At 36.2% G+C, this 19036-nt stretch overlaps 1 protein-coding gene across 2 annotated transcripts; it reads right to left on the reverse strand.

The window, feature by feature from the left end:
- Window positions 1-24: 24 nt before the first annotated feature.
- On the reverse strand, window positions 25-18382 carry LOC307162065 (RALY RNA binding protein like). Of its 2 annotated transcripts, none has more exons than XM_079877139.1 (9): window positions 18306-18382; window positions 10350-10620; window positions 3980-4052; window positions 3822-3869; window positions 2017-2186; window positions 1699-1812; window positions 1260-1408; window positions 1110-1147; window positions 25-655 (listed from the first exon to the last, which is right to left on the reverse strand). In XM_079877139.1, the coding sequence occupies exons 2-8, from the start codon at window positions 10603-10605 to the stop codon at window positions 1115-1117; spliced, it is 843 nt and encodes a 280-aa protein (XP_079733265.1). In that variant the 5' UTR covers window positions 10606-10620; window positions 18306-18382; the 3' UTR covers window positions 25-655; window positions 1110-1114. The 2 variants fall into 2 exon arrangements, with proteins under 2 accessions (XP_079733265.1, XP_079733266.1); XM_079877140.1 differs by lacking the exon at window positions 18306-18382 and adding an exon at window positions 16419-16467.
- Between the last annotated feature and the right edge of the window lie 654 nt (window positions 18383-19036).

Here is a 19036-nt window from a genome sequence, read left to right on the forward strand (position 1 = left end):
GAAAGTCAAAAAGCTGCTACAATTGATGTCTGGTTGATTTTATTTCACAAATGTGTGACAATATTACATTAAACACATACAAATAAACACTTTTCAGATGATGGATAAACCACAATAAAATACAGAAAAGAAATAGATAGAGATGTAAAAGGTAGTTTTTCAAATGTGTGAGACATCAATCATTTTATGCCAGTTTACTTGTACATAAATGTGCATTCAATAAATATGATTCAAATATATGCATAATCATTTAATGCCAAAAAATAAAATGCACATAGGCTACAGTATAACGTTTTCCATTTATTTGTAAACCTTTATGACAATGACTCTTAAGTTTATCACTTGTTTTGCTAGACAAAATACATTAATTATTTTACATATTTAGTTGAATAGCCGAAAACCAAAGTTAACGTTTTCACCCTTTTGTTTAGTCTATTTACACGTATATCATGTATGCAGATATCAGAATAACTTCATAGATATTACTTTCAAATTTCTTACAAAAAAGAATGATTGAAAGAAAGAAATACAAACATACATTTATACATTCATTCATACATACATACATACATTAATTAATACATAAAGAGTTTGACATGGAAAGGTCGACAATTCTAGCTAGATATCATCCAAACATGATGCGCTGGTCTCAGTCCTAAAAAAAGAAGAAAAAAAAGTCAAAACAACATCAACAACAAAAATCATCAATAAAAGACTGAAATATTTATATAATAATAGATATATCACAAAAATATTTTTCTGTTGTATTATTACTTTTTAGAAGTATCGGAAATTTCCAAGTGTTTTCCAAGAAACTGTTGGTTGTACAATGAATGAAGCAAATAAGAACTTTTTGCTTGCCTGATACTGAAGGTCAAATGATGAGAAATTTCAGAGACATTAGTATTCATAAATGAATGGCTTAAATAGCTTTTAGTTTACATGGCATTGCTTCTAAATGCTGAGGTCTGTCTGAAAATGATGAGTGCAGTAAACTGCGCAATACAATGACATTTGTTGCAATCAAAGATGCAATCTACTTTTTGATGATGTCAAATAAAATAGAGAAGTATTTCAAACATAATGTGACATAAATTTGTGGTACAAACCTTGTTCAGTTGTCTACATCTGATATGTGGTTTTCTATCTGGGATTTAACACACATACACACAATTTTATCCAATACAAGTGGGTCTTATTCATATATCAAATTAAAATAAATGACATTTCACATGCATACGAGTTTAATGACCGCTCACCAGTTCTTTGTTTACCCTGTCAAAATATCCATTATCACCTTCATCTGTCACGTCCCAGGACCCCCCTTCCTGATCCACATCTTCTCCAGAATTTTCTTCGGTCTCACTATAGAGAGATTGATAGGCCTTCTCGCGCTTCCAGTGGGCTTCTACACCATATAGAAATGGCAGACAAAGAGGTGACTGAGATTAAAGTGCGGCAAACGGCTACAGTGAATATTTACAGAATTAAAAGGTAGCAAACTTTCAAGTGAGTAAAACTAACACAGGTATGTGGATGGCCCTCGGCCAGGCCAATTTTTTTGTGTGTGTAGGAACAGAGTGCTGCTGTTTTCGATTTCCTGCACTGACATTGAAAGTGATGAAGACAAGTGTTTTTAATCTACCTCCTGCCAACATGGCCTCCACCCTGATGGCAATGTTCACTCCATCCTCTTACCTGCTTCTGCTAACTGCTTCCGTTCAATCTTCTCTAGCCTTCCCAGTAAGGAGTCAATCTTAATCTTGATCTGAGACAGTTCTTTCTTGATTGTCAGGAGCTGATCGGATTTCACTTAGATTAAAAAACACACCCCAAAATGTTTTAATTATGAGGATGAATATATCATTTTATCAGCTCATTGTATTACTTTTTAGTTTTAAAATAGTTATGGCAGTAGATTATGATTGGCATGATGGGCATGCTATGTCAAAGTCCAGGTTGGGACATGTTGTCCTTGGGGCTAAAACATGATAATGTACTTGGAATGATACAAACCCATAGAGCATAAGGAACCTGAGGACAGCCTTCTTAGAGAAGAGCAGGTGGACATATTTGGCTGGAAAGAGTTTTTCGTCCTGCGTGTTGAGAGTGCAACCAAGCGGGAATGCTTGATAGGTATCATAGCCCGAGGGGATGGTGCTAATCGCCCACGAATGTCAAAAATCCTGAAAAAAAGATATTATACAAAATATTTCATTATGTTCATTATTATAATAATTATTATTATTTAATCACTTTCAATCCTGGAAAAATGTATTATGGTTTCCAAAAATATTTAGCAGCACAACTGTTTCAACATTGATAATAATTTGACCACCAAATCATCATATTAAAATTATATTAACTTAAAGAGAAACAACATTTAAAAGATCGTGCCGACTGCAAACTATTTGAATGGTACATTGAAGAATCCTTGTTGATTTTTTTTTAAGTTAAACGTGTCACTAAAATTGCTATTCTACAAAATATTATTTATTATGCATTTTTTTATTATTATTAATGGTACAAATGTAACTTTTGGCCATGCATCTAGCTAGCAGTTAAAAAAATGCATTTGGTAGTGCTTCGGTTATGTGTGACTGGGTGGATGAATTTGCCCCTTTACAATAGATAATGCTTTACAGTGAACTCTGTTAGAGAGCAACATATGGCAATTTATCTGTTCAATAAAATACCTTAATCACCTGATGAGTAATAAAAATGCAATCTCTGCATCACTTTTACAACATTTCAAATCCCGAATTTCTCGCCATCTCCGAAAAGCCAAGCCAATGTTGATTATTGTTTTATTAAAACCTTTCTCGCTCATTGTGACAACTATATGCCACTCCCACTCCATACACACGTCATAGTAGCCGGAGGAATTTTTCTCTATTTACAGATATGACAATGATATGACAAGCAAAGCCGAGTGTTCGCAATTTCCAGCTAATAAACGGTCCTGTCAGGTCTAAAATATAAACATAGTGAATCAGGGTAAGAGAAAAACACATTTTGGAAGAAGGATTTATGATATATTGACTAATTATTTATATTTTGTTAATATTTGGGGAAAAAAGTTACAGTCACTATATCAGTGTACCTTTAATAATTTACAAAAATAGATGTTCACTAATGATCTAAGTCTTCTGGACCCCACTGGACCCCATTTAAAATGACCAGCTGTAATCCAATAATTCTGTTGTACCAATATGGAAACTGACATATCATGGCATGTATAGAATTTCATTAAGTTATAATACAGAGATGAGAGAATATCTTAATTAGTCTACATGCAAAAGAGCAAGATCAAATCTTAGTCCCTGTCCCCTGAGATAACATTTGATGAGCATAATTAGGTTTTTCACTAACTGCACAGAAGGGATTTTGTTCGTTAGCACACATATATTTTCCGTGGAGAAGTATAAAACTCAGCTCTGCCAAATGAGGAGTGAAAGCAAACACATGAAAATGTCAGAGGAAAGATGACCGGCGTGTCTCGCGTTGCTCTGTTAACGACCCAGCAGCTTTCTGACATTCAGCTAATGTCTCACAGGAGAGGAGTGCTCATCATTAGCCTGAGCAAAGGATCGAAGTCAAACCAATAAAATGACATTAATTATGGACATTAGGGAAAGCTCTTCCTCTACTTTTTCTCCTGCTTTTATTTTTCTCTTCACCTTACCTCACTTTTTCATAGCATAGAAAAGGTTAAACGAGACAAGGTGGATCTTAACTAAAAACATATTACAAATCTTCTGTAGTAAAGACCTTGGTATCTTTGAATTAATGCATTTTCATAAGTAATTGCGTGTACATACCTGGTATAGAAATCATTCCTGTAGAAATTATAATCAAATTCATAGCCACTTAAAAAAAAAAAAAAAAAAAAGATGATTAAAATGTTATTTCAATCTTTCCATGTCTAGTAATTACAATGTGGGGGGAAAAAACCTATAATTAATTTTAGGTGGCTCACCTGTATAAGGAGAAGGGACGCTTGGACCCCACTTTTGGCCTGTAAGGACGAGGCTCTCCAGCCATGTTAATGTCTGTGGGAAGAGCAAAGGACATTGTGAAGAAGAAAAAAAACAGCATACGCTTCCTTTTTTAAATATAGTCCCCTTCAAATAAGTGTCTAAAAATGGCCGGTGAATATAATGGACAGAAAAGCCTCTGCGCCCTCTGAAAGAGCATAGGCATTATGCCACAGAATAAATAACTGATGGCTCTCATCTGTCTCATCAGAAAGAGAGATGCTATCAGAGCAACAGTCTCACTCAGCATACACACACGCACACACACAATGCACAATCACTCCTGAGTGCCTTTCAAGGTCATCCGGCACGTTATCCAGAAGGACGGGCTGCCTGAGTGCCTGACTAAATCACAATTCGGGGCTTTAAGACATTTACAAGCAATTTAAGCCTTCACTCTGATGAAGCACAAAACAAAGCACTAAATCTGTGAGGAAAAGTAGTGCACTGTCAGAGTTTAGATTAGTCTTTGCCTGACTGAGCCAAATTCATTGTGGAAGCATACAGCCCTTTTAAACGGTCACGCTCAGAATAAGTGAGATTGAAGTTTCAAAACATTTGAATGAGAGTGTCACTAGGAGGAATACAGTATATTGGAAAATACACTCAACCATATTGGAGTACATATAGCAACAGAAAAGCCTGAGGAAAAAACAGTTGACTAAGAAGATCAGGTTTGTTTCATCCTCTTTAATTAGTAGTTACTAATTACAGCTAACCTTCTGCGATGAGAGCAGACGTTTCCACAGAAAAGTTTGACGTTAACACAAAATGAGTTTGAAGTAAACACAAAAGCTTTATATAAAAAGTATGTTAAAAAAAAATATTACATTGACTTAAAGTGTTTGAGGGTCAAAGGATAACATTGTGAGTTTAATGTCAGTTTCTAAAATGGTTAAAACTTACAGGGTATTTCATCCAGAAATTCTAATTCTGTCATCATTTACTCACACTCATGGGACAAAAAGTGTAGGGGAATTTTTTTTTACGATTTCTGAAAAAGAAACAAAAAAGTCATAGTTTTGGAACAACATGATGTTGAATAATTGATGACAGTTTTTTTCTTCAATTTTCAGATCTGACTCATGCTAACTTGTATACATGTCAAAAACAAATATATTTATTTATTAATTTGTTTATTTTAAATAATATTATTTTTCATAGATTTAAAAGTTATTTCAAGTTATTTAACAATAAAATATTCAAGCAAATATCAGAAGGTTGCCTGAAACATGATATGATATTTTGCTGTAGTATTTTTTAGGTTCTCGTATACTTTTGTGTAAGTAATCTGCATTGAAAGCTCATGAATTGAATGGGGTGAAAAGTTCATTTGTGATTGACGTTCAAAAGGAAGTCATCATGAGTTTGACCACAATGAACCTGGCATTCTATACTAATCACTGATGTGGCTGCTGTTCATTTCTTTTGATTTACATGAATGCATTTGGCAGACACTTTTTGCATTTAGGCCATATATTTTTCTTAGTCCATGCATTCCCTGGGAAATCGAACCCAGTGCCATCCTTTACCGTTTGAGTGAACGACCTCATTGAGCCTCTTTGACTGCTTTAATGTGGAAGCAAGTGATTCAAGTGCCTTTAAATTCACGATAATGATTTTGTGAGATCTTAATAATGGTTTCCTGGGAGACAAAATGAACAGGCTGACTCATTCTATTGCACCAATAATCCCACAAAACGCCAGACATTTCACTCGATATGTGCCGACCATCTAAAATACCACCATATTTCAGACATGGAGCCATATCAATACTTTAATCTCAGTTTACCAATGGGCCTCTTCTACTCAGTATGCTTTTCTCTCCCAAAAGTCCGTCAGGCTTAGTGTTGTAGAGAGAAGATTGGCGTTTCTCTTAGTGATGACCTTGGCTTAATGTCAATGTGTCCACCTGTCAACTTAAAGAAGTTTTTTGAGTGAGTGATTCATTTGACAAGGCATAACTGAAGACTTGAGTCTAAACTTGCCTAAATGCCAAACTCTAAATGAAAAATCTGTTCTGATAAATCTCAGTAAACAAAGTCACTCAGGATATACCCGACTAAGCAAGAAAGAGCTTCAAGGACTTTATTTATTTCCAAAGAAAAGCCTTTTGCAAACATTATAAAGGCATAACTAATTTTTCTCTTTAGCTAGCCTATATGAATATTATTCAGACACCTCTAGCATTTGTTGCATCTCTTTGACTAATGAGTGTTTTCCATACATGACCTACTTATCAAACATTTCTTTCACTTCCTTTATTCATTCCTTTGTGGCGTGATGTAATTCAGTGACTGATGTACGCAATTGTCTGGAACGGTTTGTAGACTTCAGGACATCACATATTTTCAGTGCCGCTCATTATCCCTGGAGTCTTGTGTGTGCACAGCTAGAAAACTTTGCTTTGTAACTTTGATGTGCCGACTTTGATTAGACACATGCAAAACATGGATGCTCATCATGAACAGATGCAACTTGAATGCAAATTTAACAGCTTTTGGGATTTTGTGTCTTTCTGACAACATCTAATTTTTGACTACTTTGCCTGGTCAAGCCTGCAATTCAAATTTGCTTGAGTTATGTGTATGAACAAGTTAAAGGAGAACTCTGGTCAATTTTTGTACATTTGGAGTGCTGTCAATACAGAGAACAACGACAGAAATCGGTGTTGCCTACATCGTGTTATCCTCTTTTTAAAATTTGCACCCTGTTGACTTCAATGGGGCAAGTTTTAAACCTGCTTTTAGCCTCTTAACATCCTTGATGTGTCATTACAAGTGCACAGGTCATGTGAGTGATTCCTTCGGAGTGAACGCGGGTCAATCTGACTGCAGTAGATGTGAAAGATATGAATAAAAATGATATTTATTCAGCCAGCGCACATACCTGTATTTACATCCTGTTTTCGGTCGAAGTCCATAGTAATCGATTGTCGAGTTCACGCGCATGATCATAGGTACTAAACCAATGCGCGTGAACTCAACAATCGATTACTGATTTGATTTGATTTGATTTGATTGATTTGATTTGATTTGAAAAATCTGTAGTCAAAGGAGAAAAACTTCATGCTAGGTAGATGTGCTATACTTCAGTATGCAGAACACATATCGAACCCTTAGAAAGAATAAAGACGGGTTATCATTTCAAACAGGTCACAACATTGTTTAACAGACGCAATTTAGTTTTTATGTATTTCCCCCTTTAAGAGCTTTCAGAATAGTTGACCAAAAGGTTGTAAAAACATTTTTTTAACCTTAAAGTATGTTTCATGTAGCAACATTGAAATGAACTGTTTTTAAAAATATTAATTTTATTTTAAATAATATTATTTTGTAATATTATTAAAATACTATTATATTTTAAATTTTTAAAGTTTAAGAACTATACAAATAACAAATAAAGTATTTCTTACAAGTCATTAAACAAGTCATTTCAGATCAAGTAGAAATAGCTCCTTATGGAAACAACTGCACATTTTCAGTTTATACAGCATATATGAAAGTGCATTTATTTGGTTACTTGTCATTTAGCAGATTTATGTTTAGTTTTATGTTCACAGCAACTGTGCAAGGACAATTTCACAGGAGTTCTCCTGGGATTAATTACAAACTAATGATTTTAATTGTATTTATTTAATGCATTTATTAATAATTAAACAGATTTGATATGTCAAACAAGAAAAAACTATAATATTATTGAATACAATGTAATACATAATGTAATTATCACCATTTCAGTGAACTTTTAATGAACACAACTGAAAAAGTCTTATTATTATGAATTATGAATGTAATTATTATTTAGTTACAAATCAAGTATTAAAAACAGAAATAAGATGCATCTTATTTGTCTGTAAAATACTCACATCTCCGATTGTGGCGCTTCCCTTTTTGCATTGTTCTTCTGTACGTGTCCATTAGGTTGTGCATACTATATTTTGATAAATAAATGATTCCTTTCCCTTGAACTCACTTCACTGTAGTATCACTGTGAGAGACTAACTGAATAGAGTTCAGCACACAGGCATGCACCATTCCAGACCATACCACTGATGCATAATGGGGGTGTTGATAAATGTATTTCAAAAATTCTAAACAATTATAAATTAGTAATAATCAGGACCCATTAAATAGTGCAGAAATCATGCTGTTTTGCATCAATATTTCAAAAAAATTAAAACAAATACTTTAGGCATTATTTAAGTAAACACATTTTGTATTTATCTACCATATGTATTGTATAAGAAAAGAAGCTTTTACAAATGTATAAATGTATGGCTAGTATAAATATATACGTGTATATCAACGATTGATGCAGTTTATAGTCTTGTCTCAGATTGTTTATCTGATCTTGGATCATATTGTACATCAAAAGAACAGCATCACACAGCTGCTGTCAGTCATTTGAAAATGCTATTGACATTATAAGCCCCGGGAGCTATATTCATGCAGGAATATGCTTTTATCCTTTGAATTAAAGACAGGTTCTGAAATTGAAGACATTGTGATGCCTTCATATCTGTCAGAAGGTTTCAGATATAGAAAAACTAATTATAGTGACATGAGTACACACACATACACTCATTGTGACATTGATAAAATAAAACCTTTTATTTAAGGCAAGCTTAAATAAAATAATTTTGAAGAATGGGGTATATTGAGGTATGGGAGTTTCTAATATTGTTAAAGAAACTATAGGTCCTATTTCTGACTCATTTTGAAGCTTATATAAATCTTAAGTTTTACACTATATGGTTTATAAATGGTAGTGTTCTTTATATGCAGACAAAAAAATGATTCAATTTATGAGGTTTTAGTATTCTTCTAGAGTATGTTTAGTTTCTGATTTGTCTTTGCCACTGACTGCAGTTCCATAGATGGCTATGGTACACACACACACACACACACACACACACACACACACACACACACACACACACACACACACACACACACACACACACACACACATACATTCATACATACATACATACATACATACAGTATATATTCTGATAGATATATATTGCCATCTAGTGGCTGACATTGGCCTATTTAATTTTTTATTCTGTAAAGTTACTTTTTTTATTCTTCTTACCAGCACTTCCTCTTGCCAACAAAGGGGGGCAATAAAACACTGTAAAAAAATCACATGTACAATTTTTTTTTTACTTACTTTCTACACCCCACAAAAATAGTTAGGATATATTCTTGAAACTATTCAAATTGTTTCAATTCAATTTCATTGTAAGGAACTATGTTTATTTTTAAAGATACTATGCTGCTCTGGTTAAAATAAAATAAGAAATAGCACTATCTATATTTTTTTAAATAACCTTATTAGCAATGTGCATTAAAATGAGGCACATTGATCTCCCAAACTGACCCACTGAAAAGTGCCCAAAACCCTAATTAATTTGAATAATTATACTTCATTAATTTACTTATTTATCATCATCATTAGTAGTAGTAGTATTTTTTCTTTTCTTTTGATGTTTAGATGATATTATTTTGAATTATTTGCTTAGATATTAAGTGTGGTTATAAGAGGCTGATGTGTGTGGGTTTTTTGTTTTGTTTTGTTTTTTAAGATGTAAAGTATCTATTTATGTACTATGGAAAGCAGGCTGTGGTTTAGAGGCCGCTGCGGACAGAGAACGAGTGCGGGAGAGTTGATTGTTAAGGAAAAAGCGTATCGCACTCATTCTCCGTCTGCAGCGACCTCTAAACCATGCTTTCCACATGTACTTATTGGTTATTGTTTTTATTTATGTGCTTTTTTATGTGTTAGTGATAGGTATTATTATCACAAAAGAAAAAAATAAATAAATGAAAAGAAAGTAGAAGAAGGAAAAGTGAACAATTACTTGAAATTAAAATAAATGTTTATTTGTATTAAATAATTTGAATGGAAAGACTATAATAAATTATATTTTATAATATACTATAATAAAGCATACTTTAAACAAACAAACAAACATCCAAAGCCATTTGAATCTTTCATCAAAATACTCCTGAAATTAAACAAAAGCTTTGCTGGCTAAAGATGCCCAGCTCTGGACTGAGGTAAAATCAAGCAACTCATATTTTTTCACAAGGAAAAGATCAAGTGGTCTGAAGAGGGGGGAAAATAACTTGTAGCAGTTAGAAAGAAAAAAAAGACTTAATAGTCTTAAGGAAAATCATTCCAGCACAAGAGACCCATTGGAGTTCAACTCAAGCCACAGATCCTCATTCTCATCCAAATAATTGTCATTTGTTTCATTCCAAATCATTTACATAAATAAAAAGGGAAATAAATATCACTTACCCAAAGTCTGTCCAGCAAGCACTCTGGTGTTCTCACCAACCACAGCTGAGCGAGCGTTCCTCTCGCAGGCATACTGGACAAAAGCAAACCCCTTGTGCACAGAGCAGCCGGTGATCTTGCCATACTTGGCAAAAATTTGCTCAATGTCAGTTTTCTTGACCACAGCGGTGTTGAGGTTACCAATGAACACTCTGGAATTCAGAGAGCGAGGATCTGTCTTGTTTGTTATATTGCTGGTTTGAGTTTTCCCAGTCATCCTTCTCAGGATGTCCTGAAACACACACACACATAAACAAATATTAAAGTGCCCCATTATGCTTTTTCAGATATAACCTTTAATTTAGTGTGTAATATAGCTGTTTGTGAATGTAAGAGGCCATAGATCAAAGTGCACAATAAAGGGAGGTTTTTGTCTCCCAAAAAGAAAGAACAGTTAGTAATTCTTGTCAGTTATTAGGCACTTGGCATGCACTTTAAAAAGATGAGAGAGGTTTAGAGAACTGCATCCTTGATCAAACAGTTTCAGACACTGTGAGACCAGAGGTGATCCTGCAAGAAAATTAAAGTGTTTTTAAATGAGAGTGTATATGAACAGATAGTCTAGACCAGTGGAAGAGACCACCAGGGTGGAGCAGGCAGAGCTGGAGATCCCCAGGAGCCAGCCAGGGCAATAGTGAAACACGGCAGAACTGATGGAGGGAGGAGCCAGGGTGGAATCATGAGCCCAACCAACAGAGGCAACACCTAGAGAGGTGAAGACCCAGGCGGAGTCCAAAGGGTGGAGAGAGCAGGCAACACCGAAGTACCAGGAGGCCAAGGTAAAGCCACAGTGACGAGCAGCCGAGGTGGAGCCAGGATGCCGGAGGACTGAGGCATAGCCGGTGGGAGTGAGGACTGAGGCAGAGCCAAAGAGGTTGAGAAACTAGGAACAGGCGAAGGCCCCGAAGTTTGAGTTGGAAGTAGAGCAACGACTGACCAAGGTGGAGCCGGAGGGACGAGGGAGCCCAGTGGAGCCGGAAGGACAATGGTTCCCGGTGGAGCTGAGGGAGGGTAGAGCCAAGGTGGGGCCGACTGGTCAACATGCCGAGGTGGAGTAATGGGCTCGGAGGCCCGAGGCAGAGCCAGGGGATCATTACACAAAGTTGGAGCTGAAGACCGGGCTCGAAGAACGGCCTCGAGGCGTAACAGCATTGTTAAGCAAAGTCAATGGAGGACGAGCCGAGGAGCTGAATGGGACCAGCAGAGCCAAAGCCGAAGAACTGGATATCTTACTTGAAGGAAGAGGGAATGGAAGGCTGGGTGGGATCATCAGCGGCGACAAAGACTTGGAGCTGGGTGGAACCAGCGGCGATGAAGAAGTCTTGGAGCCGGGCGGGACTGGCGGAGATGAAAGAGAATATGAAGAAGATTTGGAGCTGGACGGGACTGGTAGGGATTAAAGAGAACACAAAGAAGACTTGAGCCTGGGTGGAACCAGAAAAGGAGGAAAGGCCTCATCCTCTAGCTCCACTAATACTTCCACTGGCACAGATGTATAAACTGGCTTACACACCTGGTCAGACTGGACAGCAGGCTTGGTCTCTGGGACAGACGATGCTATAGGCTCTGACACTGGTTCCATGGCGGGCATAAACTCTGGCTCTGGGTCTATGGTGCGCTCAGACTCCATATCCCCAGGGGGGTGGTTTCTGGATCTACTGTGGTCATGAGCGACAATATCAATATGGGGTAAAAACTCTCAAGAAACCGGAAAACGGCTTTTCTCCATGTTCCGTCTTTCATATCTGGTCCAGGGGGCTACAATAATTTGCTCCTTCCCAGTAGATGGATTTTAAAGTCTTGTCATCCAACATCGAGCAAGCTGGGCTAACTGGCAGAAGTGGGCTGAATAATCCAATAGATGTAGCCCCTCACGGGTGAGGGCGACAAACCCTGCTGTTAGATTCATAAATCCTTTCTGTGGTCTGGTGTTCTGCCACAGCTGGGCTGAGGATGAAGACAAGATGAGGTGAAGCAGATCTAAAATGCAGAGTAGTCCTTATTAAACAAAACATAAGAGCATAATCCAACACAAGAGTAAACCAAAACAAGCGAGAAGGCAACGTTAATGTCCTTGCACCCTGAGTCCGAAATTTTCGTATGCGTTTTTTCATATTGGTGATTCGGTGGCTCTGAATTGTCAAAACACCATTCAAAATGTTTGCTACGGATGCAAAAAACGCAGAAAATCGAACCAGATCCGAATTTTTTTATGACGGATGAAAGTTTCGGAGGCAGTATGTAAGCGTGATTGACAAAACATGAGGTCGTATTTATTTTTTAACGTGCGAAAATTTCAGACGTGAATTTCGGACTGGGTGTGCAAGGACCTTTACAGTGTGCTATTGCACAGGCAACACCAGTCAATGAGTAACTGAAACTGAGGGTATTATATGAACTAAAAATAGGCTACATTGAACTAACGAGGAACTAGCGAGTATGAATCTGTTACGATCCTCTGTATTTGTTTTGTGTGGGTTGTTTGTGTGCAGGGATTGGTTGCCAACTGAGGAACCTGATTGGCGGATCTACTGATGTGCCGCTTTAAAAGGGTGGCGCTAATCGTCGAGCTCATTCTGGCGTTGGCCTTGTGGCATGAAGAGCTCCAGATTCCTCCTCCCGTCACAGATCCCAAAACCTTCTGTTGATCATGTTTGTTTGTTTGTGATGATTTAATTAGGTTATTTCTTATGGTTTAGGAGCGTAGGGGTGTCCTGCCATTTATTTTGACATTGTTTGTGATTTGTTTATTTATAGGGAGTTAGGGAAGTTTCTTTGTAATTTAGTTTATTCCCTGATTAGGTAATTTATACGTGTTTTTTTTTTATAAGTCTATTTTGTTTATTATTTTGGCCTTGGGGCACCCTGAAGCCATTGCTCCTTAACTTAATTACTTTTTCCACCTTAATAAATTATAGTTTTTGTGGAACTTAGAATGGTGTCTTTGGTGATCTGTCGGCTGGGGCTGGTTTCCTTGAAACCAACTGGAAAAGTTCACGTCAAGTCCGTCTTTATTGCGGGTCGTAACAATATCAATGAAACAATGAGAAACAGGAAAAAAACAGAAAGGAAACACAGGAAATGATGAAAGCAAACTAAAAGTCCTTGAAAATGAAACAGAAACACAACATATTTGCAACAACAACACTATATAAAATAAGACTCATTTATATTTTAATTATAAAAGTAGACTGGCTGATTCAAAGTACACGTATTGGTGAAATGAGTTTTCAGTGTGGTTTAAACAGATACTGACTCATTCATTACCTGGCCATTTCCTATCTCCATGGCAACAGACATAAAAGTTTATGATCAAGAAAGTTATTTTCAGATACTGTATCTACTCAACTCCATCCATTCACAAACCTTCCCAAAACCTTAACACACACAAGCAGTAATACAGCCGCATCAAACACCACACCAAACTCAAGCTGTCTAATTGCTTCATGTGCATTTTCAAATCTTCCTCACCATTGCTAATAGTCTGCAGCTGCTATAAATGGACCAAGAATAAATTAGATCTTTTGCTGAGCTATTTATACATCTCTTGAGCCTGTGATCCTGTCAGATTTTTTAAACACTCTTTTCTTGTACACAGAGACTATACATCTGGCTGGATGTGGCAGCACTGGGTTGACACCAGAGAAGACACTATTCAGGATGAGCTGTGAGGATCACTACAGAGTGTGAATGCGGAGAAGTGTGAAGTTCACACTAAGAAAAAAGTTTCACATATAAAGCTTCTCCTGTCTTTTGCTGATAACAAAGTGTTTCTTCAGGATTCCCAACAGCATTCCCTCACATGCATTAAATGTAAATATAACCAATAGTGCAAAATCGGGTTGTCAAGGGTTCAAACTAGTCTCGCGTTGCCAGACCTTCAGATTGACGGCAGACTGACTGACTCCATAGCAGCTTTCATTGGCCAAAGGGATGTCTGACCGACAAGTAAAGCAACCAATCACAGTTAATTTGTTTAGCGTCATGTTTAGAGGCGTGAAAATGTAAAGTCAATGTCTTGCAAAGGCTTGCAATTGCAACATTGTGATAGTTCCAACCTTAATACCAACTACTTCTAACTACTAGCAAATCAAGTTCATGAATGTGACATAGACATACATGTCTATATTAAAAAAACAACAAACTTCATTATTTTTGCCCCAACTTCAATCGAAATTCAAGTCTTTAAAAAAAAAATCATTAAGGAGAATAAATGTGGTCTTTAAATGTTAAAACAAATGTTTAAAACATATATTTTTTTAGAAGGAATACTACAACTTCAGATTCCTTTTCATATAATCTACCATTCACACACTAGAAACAAAAAGGCTGGAAATCAGCAGACCGACACAGAATCCATTTCATCTGTGAGACAGTGAGTCAACCCTCTGACTGATCCTCAGCAACACCAGCATCCTCTTCTCAATACACACCATCATTTCTACCGAATCACTGATGCATGAAAACCTTTTCCTTCCCTGTGTTAACAATAACCTCACCTCATTCTCTCAGGTTGACAGGCATGGCAGAGCTCGGGCATTGTGACTGGACATGACATTTCTATTCCCATTCAAACCCTTTTACTTCACCAGCTCCATGCACAGTCTGTTATTCTATTATACAATCCCCATTCAAACACTCTCGACTCCTCACACAGTACAGTACTTCACACTTCTCCTATTTGTTGGTCAGTGCTAAAATTACATGACCAAAAAATCTAAAAAAGGTGGCATCAAGCCATCTCTGCTCTCTATCAGCATTAGAAACATCTAACTAATGTATACACATTTTAATTGTTTAAATTTAGTGATGAATGTCACAGTCAACTCAATTTTCTTCAGAATTGAAAAACGAATGAATGAATTTCATGCTGATGCAATTATCCTTAAGATTGAAATATTATAGCTTAAAATTTTCTACACTGTAAATATTTGTATTACATAATAAGGCTCCATATAACTGTCAGTTAAAAGCATTGTTTGTTTTTAATTTATAACCTCAGTTGTCAGTTGCATTGAAAATGACTTTTTATTCATATTTCTGTAATATTGCAGTGTTCATCTTGTTGCTAGTTGATTGTTTTGTACACTGCAATGGACTACTTTTTTGATAGTGGAATATAGGTAAAATCAAATCAATATTTCATGTCCACATATTTATTTATTTGGTGAGTAGCCTTGTAATAAGTGGGATAATATTAGTAATTATCTCAAGCAGCTTCTGATTCTAAACTTGGTGTGTTTTATATCTCTGTATTGCTGTATAACCACAGTAGCTGTTGCTGTGCTAGTCCAGATTACAGTTTCTGGATGAAAGCTCAGACACTTCACACAGAATTCATGAAAAAAAACAATGTAAGAAAACATCACAACAGATCCTACCAATCCACTATACAGCACACTTCTCCAGCACTGAGTATTCACATCTACATTTATGAGATAATGATGTTTTAATGTTCTTATGCAAAAGCAATAAAAGGCACAATGTTTTTTTTGTTTTTCTTAATTATAAACCTATATGTCTGGCATTAAGGAGACTTATTCATTCTTTTCTCCCTCTGTTGGGTGATCCGAAATATAGAGTAAGCATGTGTAAGTGGGTCACTAGAGCAGTGACTAATTAGCTGGTAACACAATGAGCTGCAGTTGACATGACAGGTGCACTGCTTAAACAATACAAAGTCAATTCAAGGTGGAAATACATTCACTTTTATATGAAAAGCGAGGATGACGCCATCTAGGGTGCTACAAGAGATCCAAAACATCTCCCTGAAGTCATAATTGTGTCATCAGATTTTTTTTATATATATTTTCACTGTAGTTTACTCCTGTTTTTTTCCCTCAAAACATCCAAAGACAAACTCATACATGATAATATTAACATAATATTTTGAACAGTCCAGAAACTAATTGGTTAATGAAGTTTAAATTATTAGCTCCACCGATGCTCATAAGGAGCCAATCACTTTTAAATTGTCATGGTGTGGTGCTGGCAGAAGAATCAGAATTTCCAAAGCAAACTTTTACTCACAATAAAAATCTTACAGGTACGTAGAAGACAGACAGAAGGTTCACACACACTAAATACCACATAGATCAAACAATGAACAAGTAAACACACAGGGCTTAAATACATAGGGAAACAGATCAGGGAACGAGGAAACAGGTGTGACAGATGAACTAATGAGGGTTACCGTGGAAACAAAGGAGTGGCGGGAAAACACAAAAGAAGATGTGACTAATGAAAACAAGACTCAGACAGAACACAACTGTGACATAAATGGGTTATAGTCTGTTGTTACAATTACAGCAGTACTTTTGAATAAGTAGTTCTTTCAAATAAAAAGTCAATGAAATCTGAGGATGATGGCATATTCTGCATACAAGCAGTCTACATTTATCTCTTCATTGTCTATCAACAATGAACTTCTAAACAAACCGGAGGAATTAAATCAAAATTGTGCATTGTGAAGACAGAAAACCAGACAGTAAAGTTGATTCGGTGTAAAGTTGTTTATACAATCGTCTTCCTCCCACTCACTTTTTTTTTTCTCAATTAAACTAGAGAGAAAGAGTCTAGGTGTCTACAATATAAAACTTTGCTGGGAGAGACATGGGATACCTCAGATAGAGTTATTTTGATCTAGAAGCATATGACAATACTTTGTGACAACTTATCCTGCCATTAAAACTGTGGTGATATGTTACATAAATAAACATACTTTTATCTCCATTATCTCATCTGTATTCATTTGTGTATGCAGAATGTGGGGCTCTGAGGAAGACTCAGGAATTCTGTCCAGGTATCATATACTTGAAACTCCCATCCCTCCTAGAATTCCCAATGAGAGATAAGCCTTACTTGGGGAAAGGATATTTCACGGCTGGCTTCCCCCACCTGTCCCTTGACTGACACAGTCTGAATAGTAAATAATTCTTTTTCAGAATAACATACTTCTTCAGCACTATCATTCTCGACTATAAAAGAACAATATTGATTAAAGAAAATGGTTTTGCAGGAAGACTGTGAGTATCGTATCTAGTTGAGAGCTGGTTGACATAGACTGATTATCATGCTTTGGGCTCTGCGCTTGTACGAAACGAATGTAAGAAATATTCCAATTGGCTGGATAAAATGAAAGCCAACTTAGATTATGCTGATAACTTAAAATATTCCTATTACAAAGTCATGTGATAAAATATTTTCTTTGTGTGTGTCACTTTTTTTCCCACTGTGACACACACAATCTTTTTAAGTCTTATTTTCAGCATCCCCTCATAGACAAACCATTTCATATTATTTTAATAATGTCAAGACTAGTCATAGCAAGCAATTTACATGGATGCAATGAAAAAAAACTGGTCCAACTGTGAAATGCAGCACATTTACATATGAAAATGACAAAGGCAGCCATTATTATTCATTTCAAATTCAAAAAGTTTTTCATTTCACAATAAAGATTCTTTAGTGTATTGGTTTTTGTGTACACAGTTCTTAACGGAACTTAAAAGGTTCTCATTTAGCATCAGACTGAAAACCCCTTTTTATTCCAGTTGGAACCTTTAGGCTAATTAAAGTATAGGCTATATCAATAAAAATAAAACAAGAAAGAGGAAGATCTGCAAACTTCGGAACCAACTCTAGAGTCATTAGGCTAATCATGTATGCATTGAAAACATTTTTTATAAAGGCCTAGGCATTGCTAATCGAATAGCCTAAATAATTATTAGTTTGAAATTAACGCGACGTCAAATTTAAATGTATATTTAAGACATCAAACGGAATTAAAAGTAGTCTAGCTAGCATCTCTTTTAAAAAACCTCGGGAAACAGTTTACACGAGTAAAAGCATTTCAACATTTGACCAACGATGAGAAGAATCGAGAAATACAGCAGGTAAAACACAGGAGCTACTTACCAATCACAAAGTCCGAGCATCAGATGAGATGGAGAGCGAGTGCAGAGCGTTTCGCTTCTGGATCGTTCAGATCGCAGCCTCACTGGATCATGTGACAGCTCTGCTGCCCGCTTCATCATCCACATATCCATACTGCATCCATTCACCCACAGCTGGCTTACTGTCTGGAAGAACCCTTTTCTTTAACTTCGGGCTTTTCCCCCCCTTCTTTTTTTCCACAGGGGTTGTTTATATTTATTTTATGTATGATGTACATATGATTCAGTAAAAAATTGCAACGTGTTGCAGTGATTGACTTTTTCAAATGTCTTTATAGGCTATAGATTTTGTTTTACTGTTTTTATTTTACTCTTGTACCAGACCCAGACTTTTAAGGTGCTGTATGTAACTTTTTGACTCCTAAAGCACAAAAATACCATAATATGTTTGCAGTTATATCTAAGAAACATTCAAAGCTCGCAAACTCGCAAAACTATGCGTAACAGCCAGTTATTCTACTTTGAAATATGCGCTCCGTTTCGGAATGTTCGTTTTTGTATTGGTCTGTGTGTCTGCATCAGGTGAGGTCAGTAAGTTGGCATGTCTGTTCTTCCTATGCAGAGTATGGTATCAAATTAATGAAAGTATAGACCCTTTAGTTTAAAAATGCTCATGTGAATAGCTTTTATATACAGAAGTTCTGTTGTGTTTGTTTTATTTTTGTTCTGAGAATTGACATGACTTTGTTTTCC

The sequence above is a fragment of the Squalius cephalus genome, assembly GCF_949319135.1.
Source record: "Squalius cephalus genome assembly, chromosome: 7".
In the NCBI taxonomy this organism is placed as follows: domain Eukaryota; kingdom Metazoa; phylum Chordata; class Actinopteri; order Cypriniformes; family Leuciscidae; genus Squalius; species Squalius cephalus.

Bases quoted from the DNA above. Each gene is read 5' to 3' on its own strand.
- LOC307162065 (XM_079877139.1), bottom strand. From the start codon at position 10,605: ATGACTGGGAAAACTCAAACCAGCAATATAACAAACAAGACAGATCCT. The intron at 1,813-2,016 runs GTTTGTATCATT...TTTTAATCTAAG, and splicing joins AGGTTCCTTATGCTCTATGG to TGAAATCCGATCAGCTCCTG. The intron at 1,148-1,259 runs GTGAGCGGTCAT...GTTAAATCCCAG, and splicing joins ACAGGGTAAACAAAGAACTG to ATAGAAAACCACATATCAGA.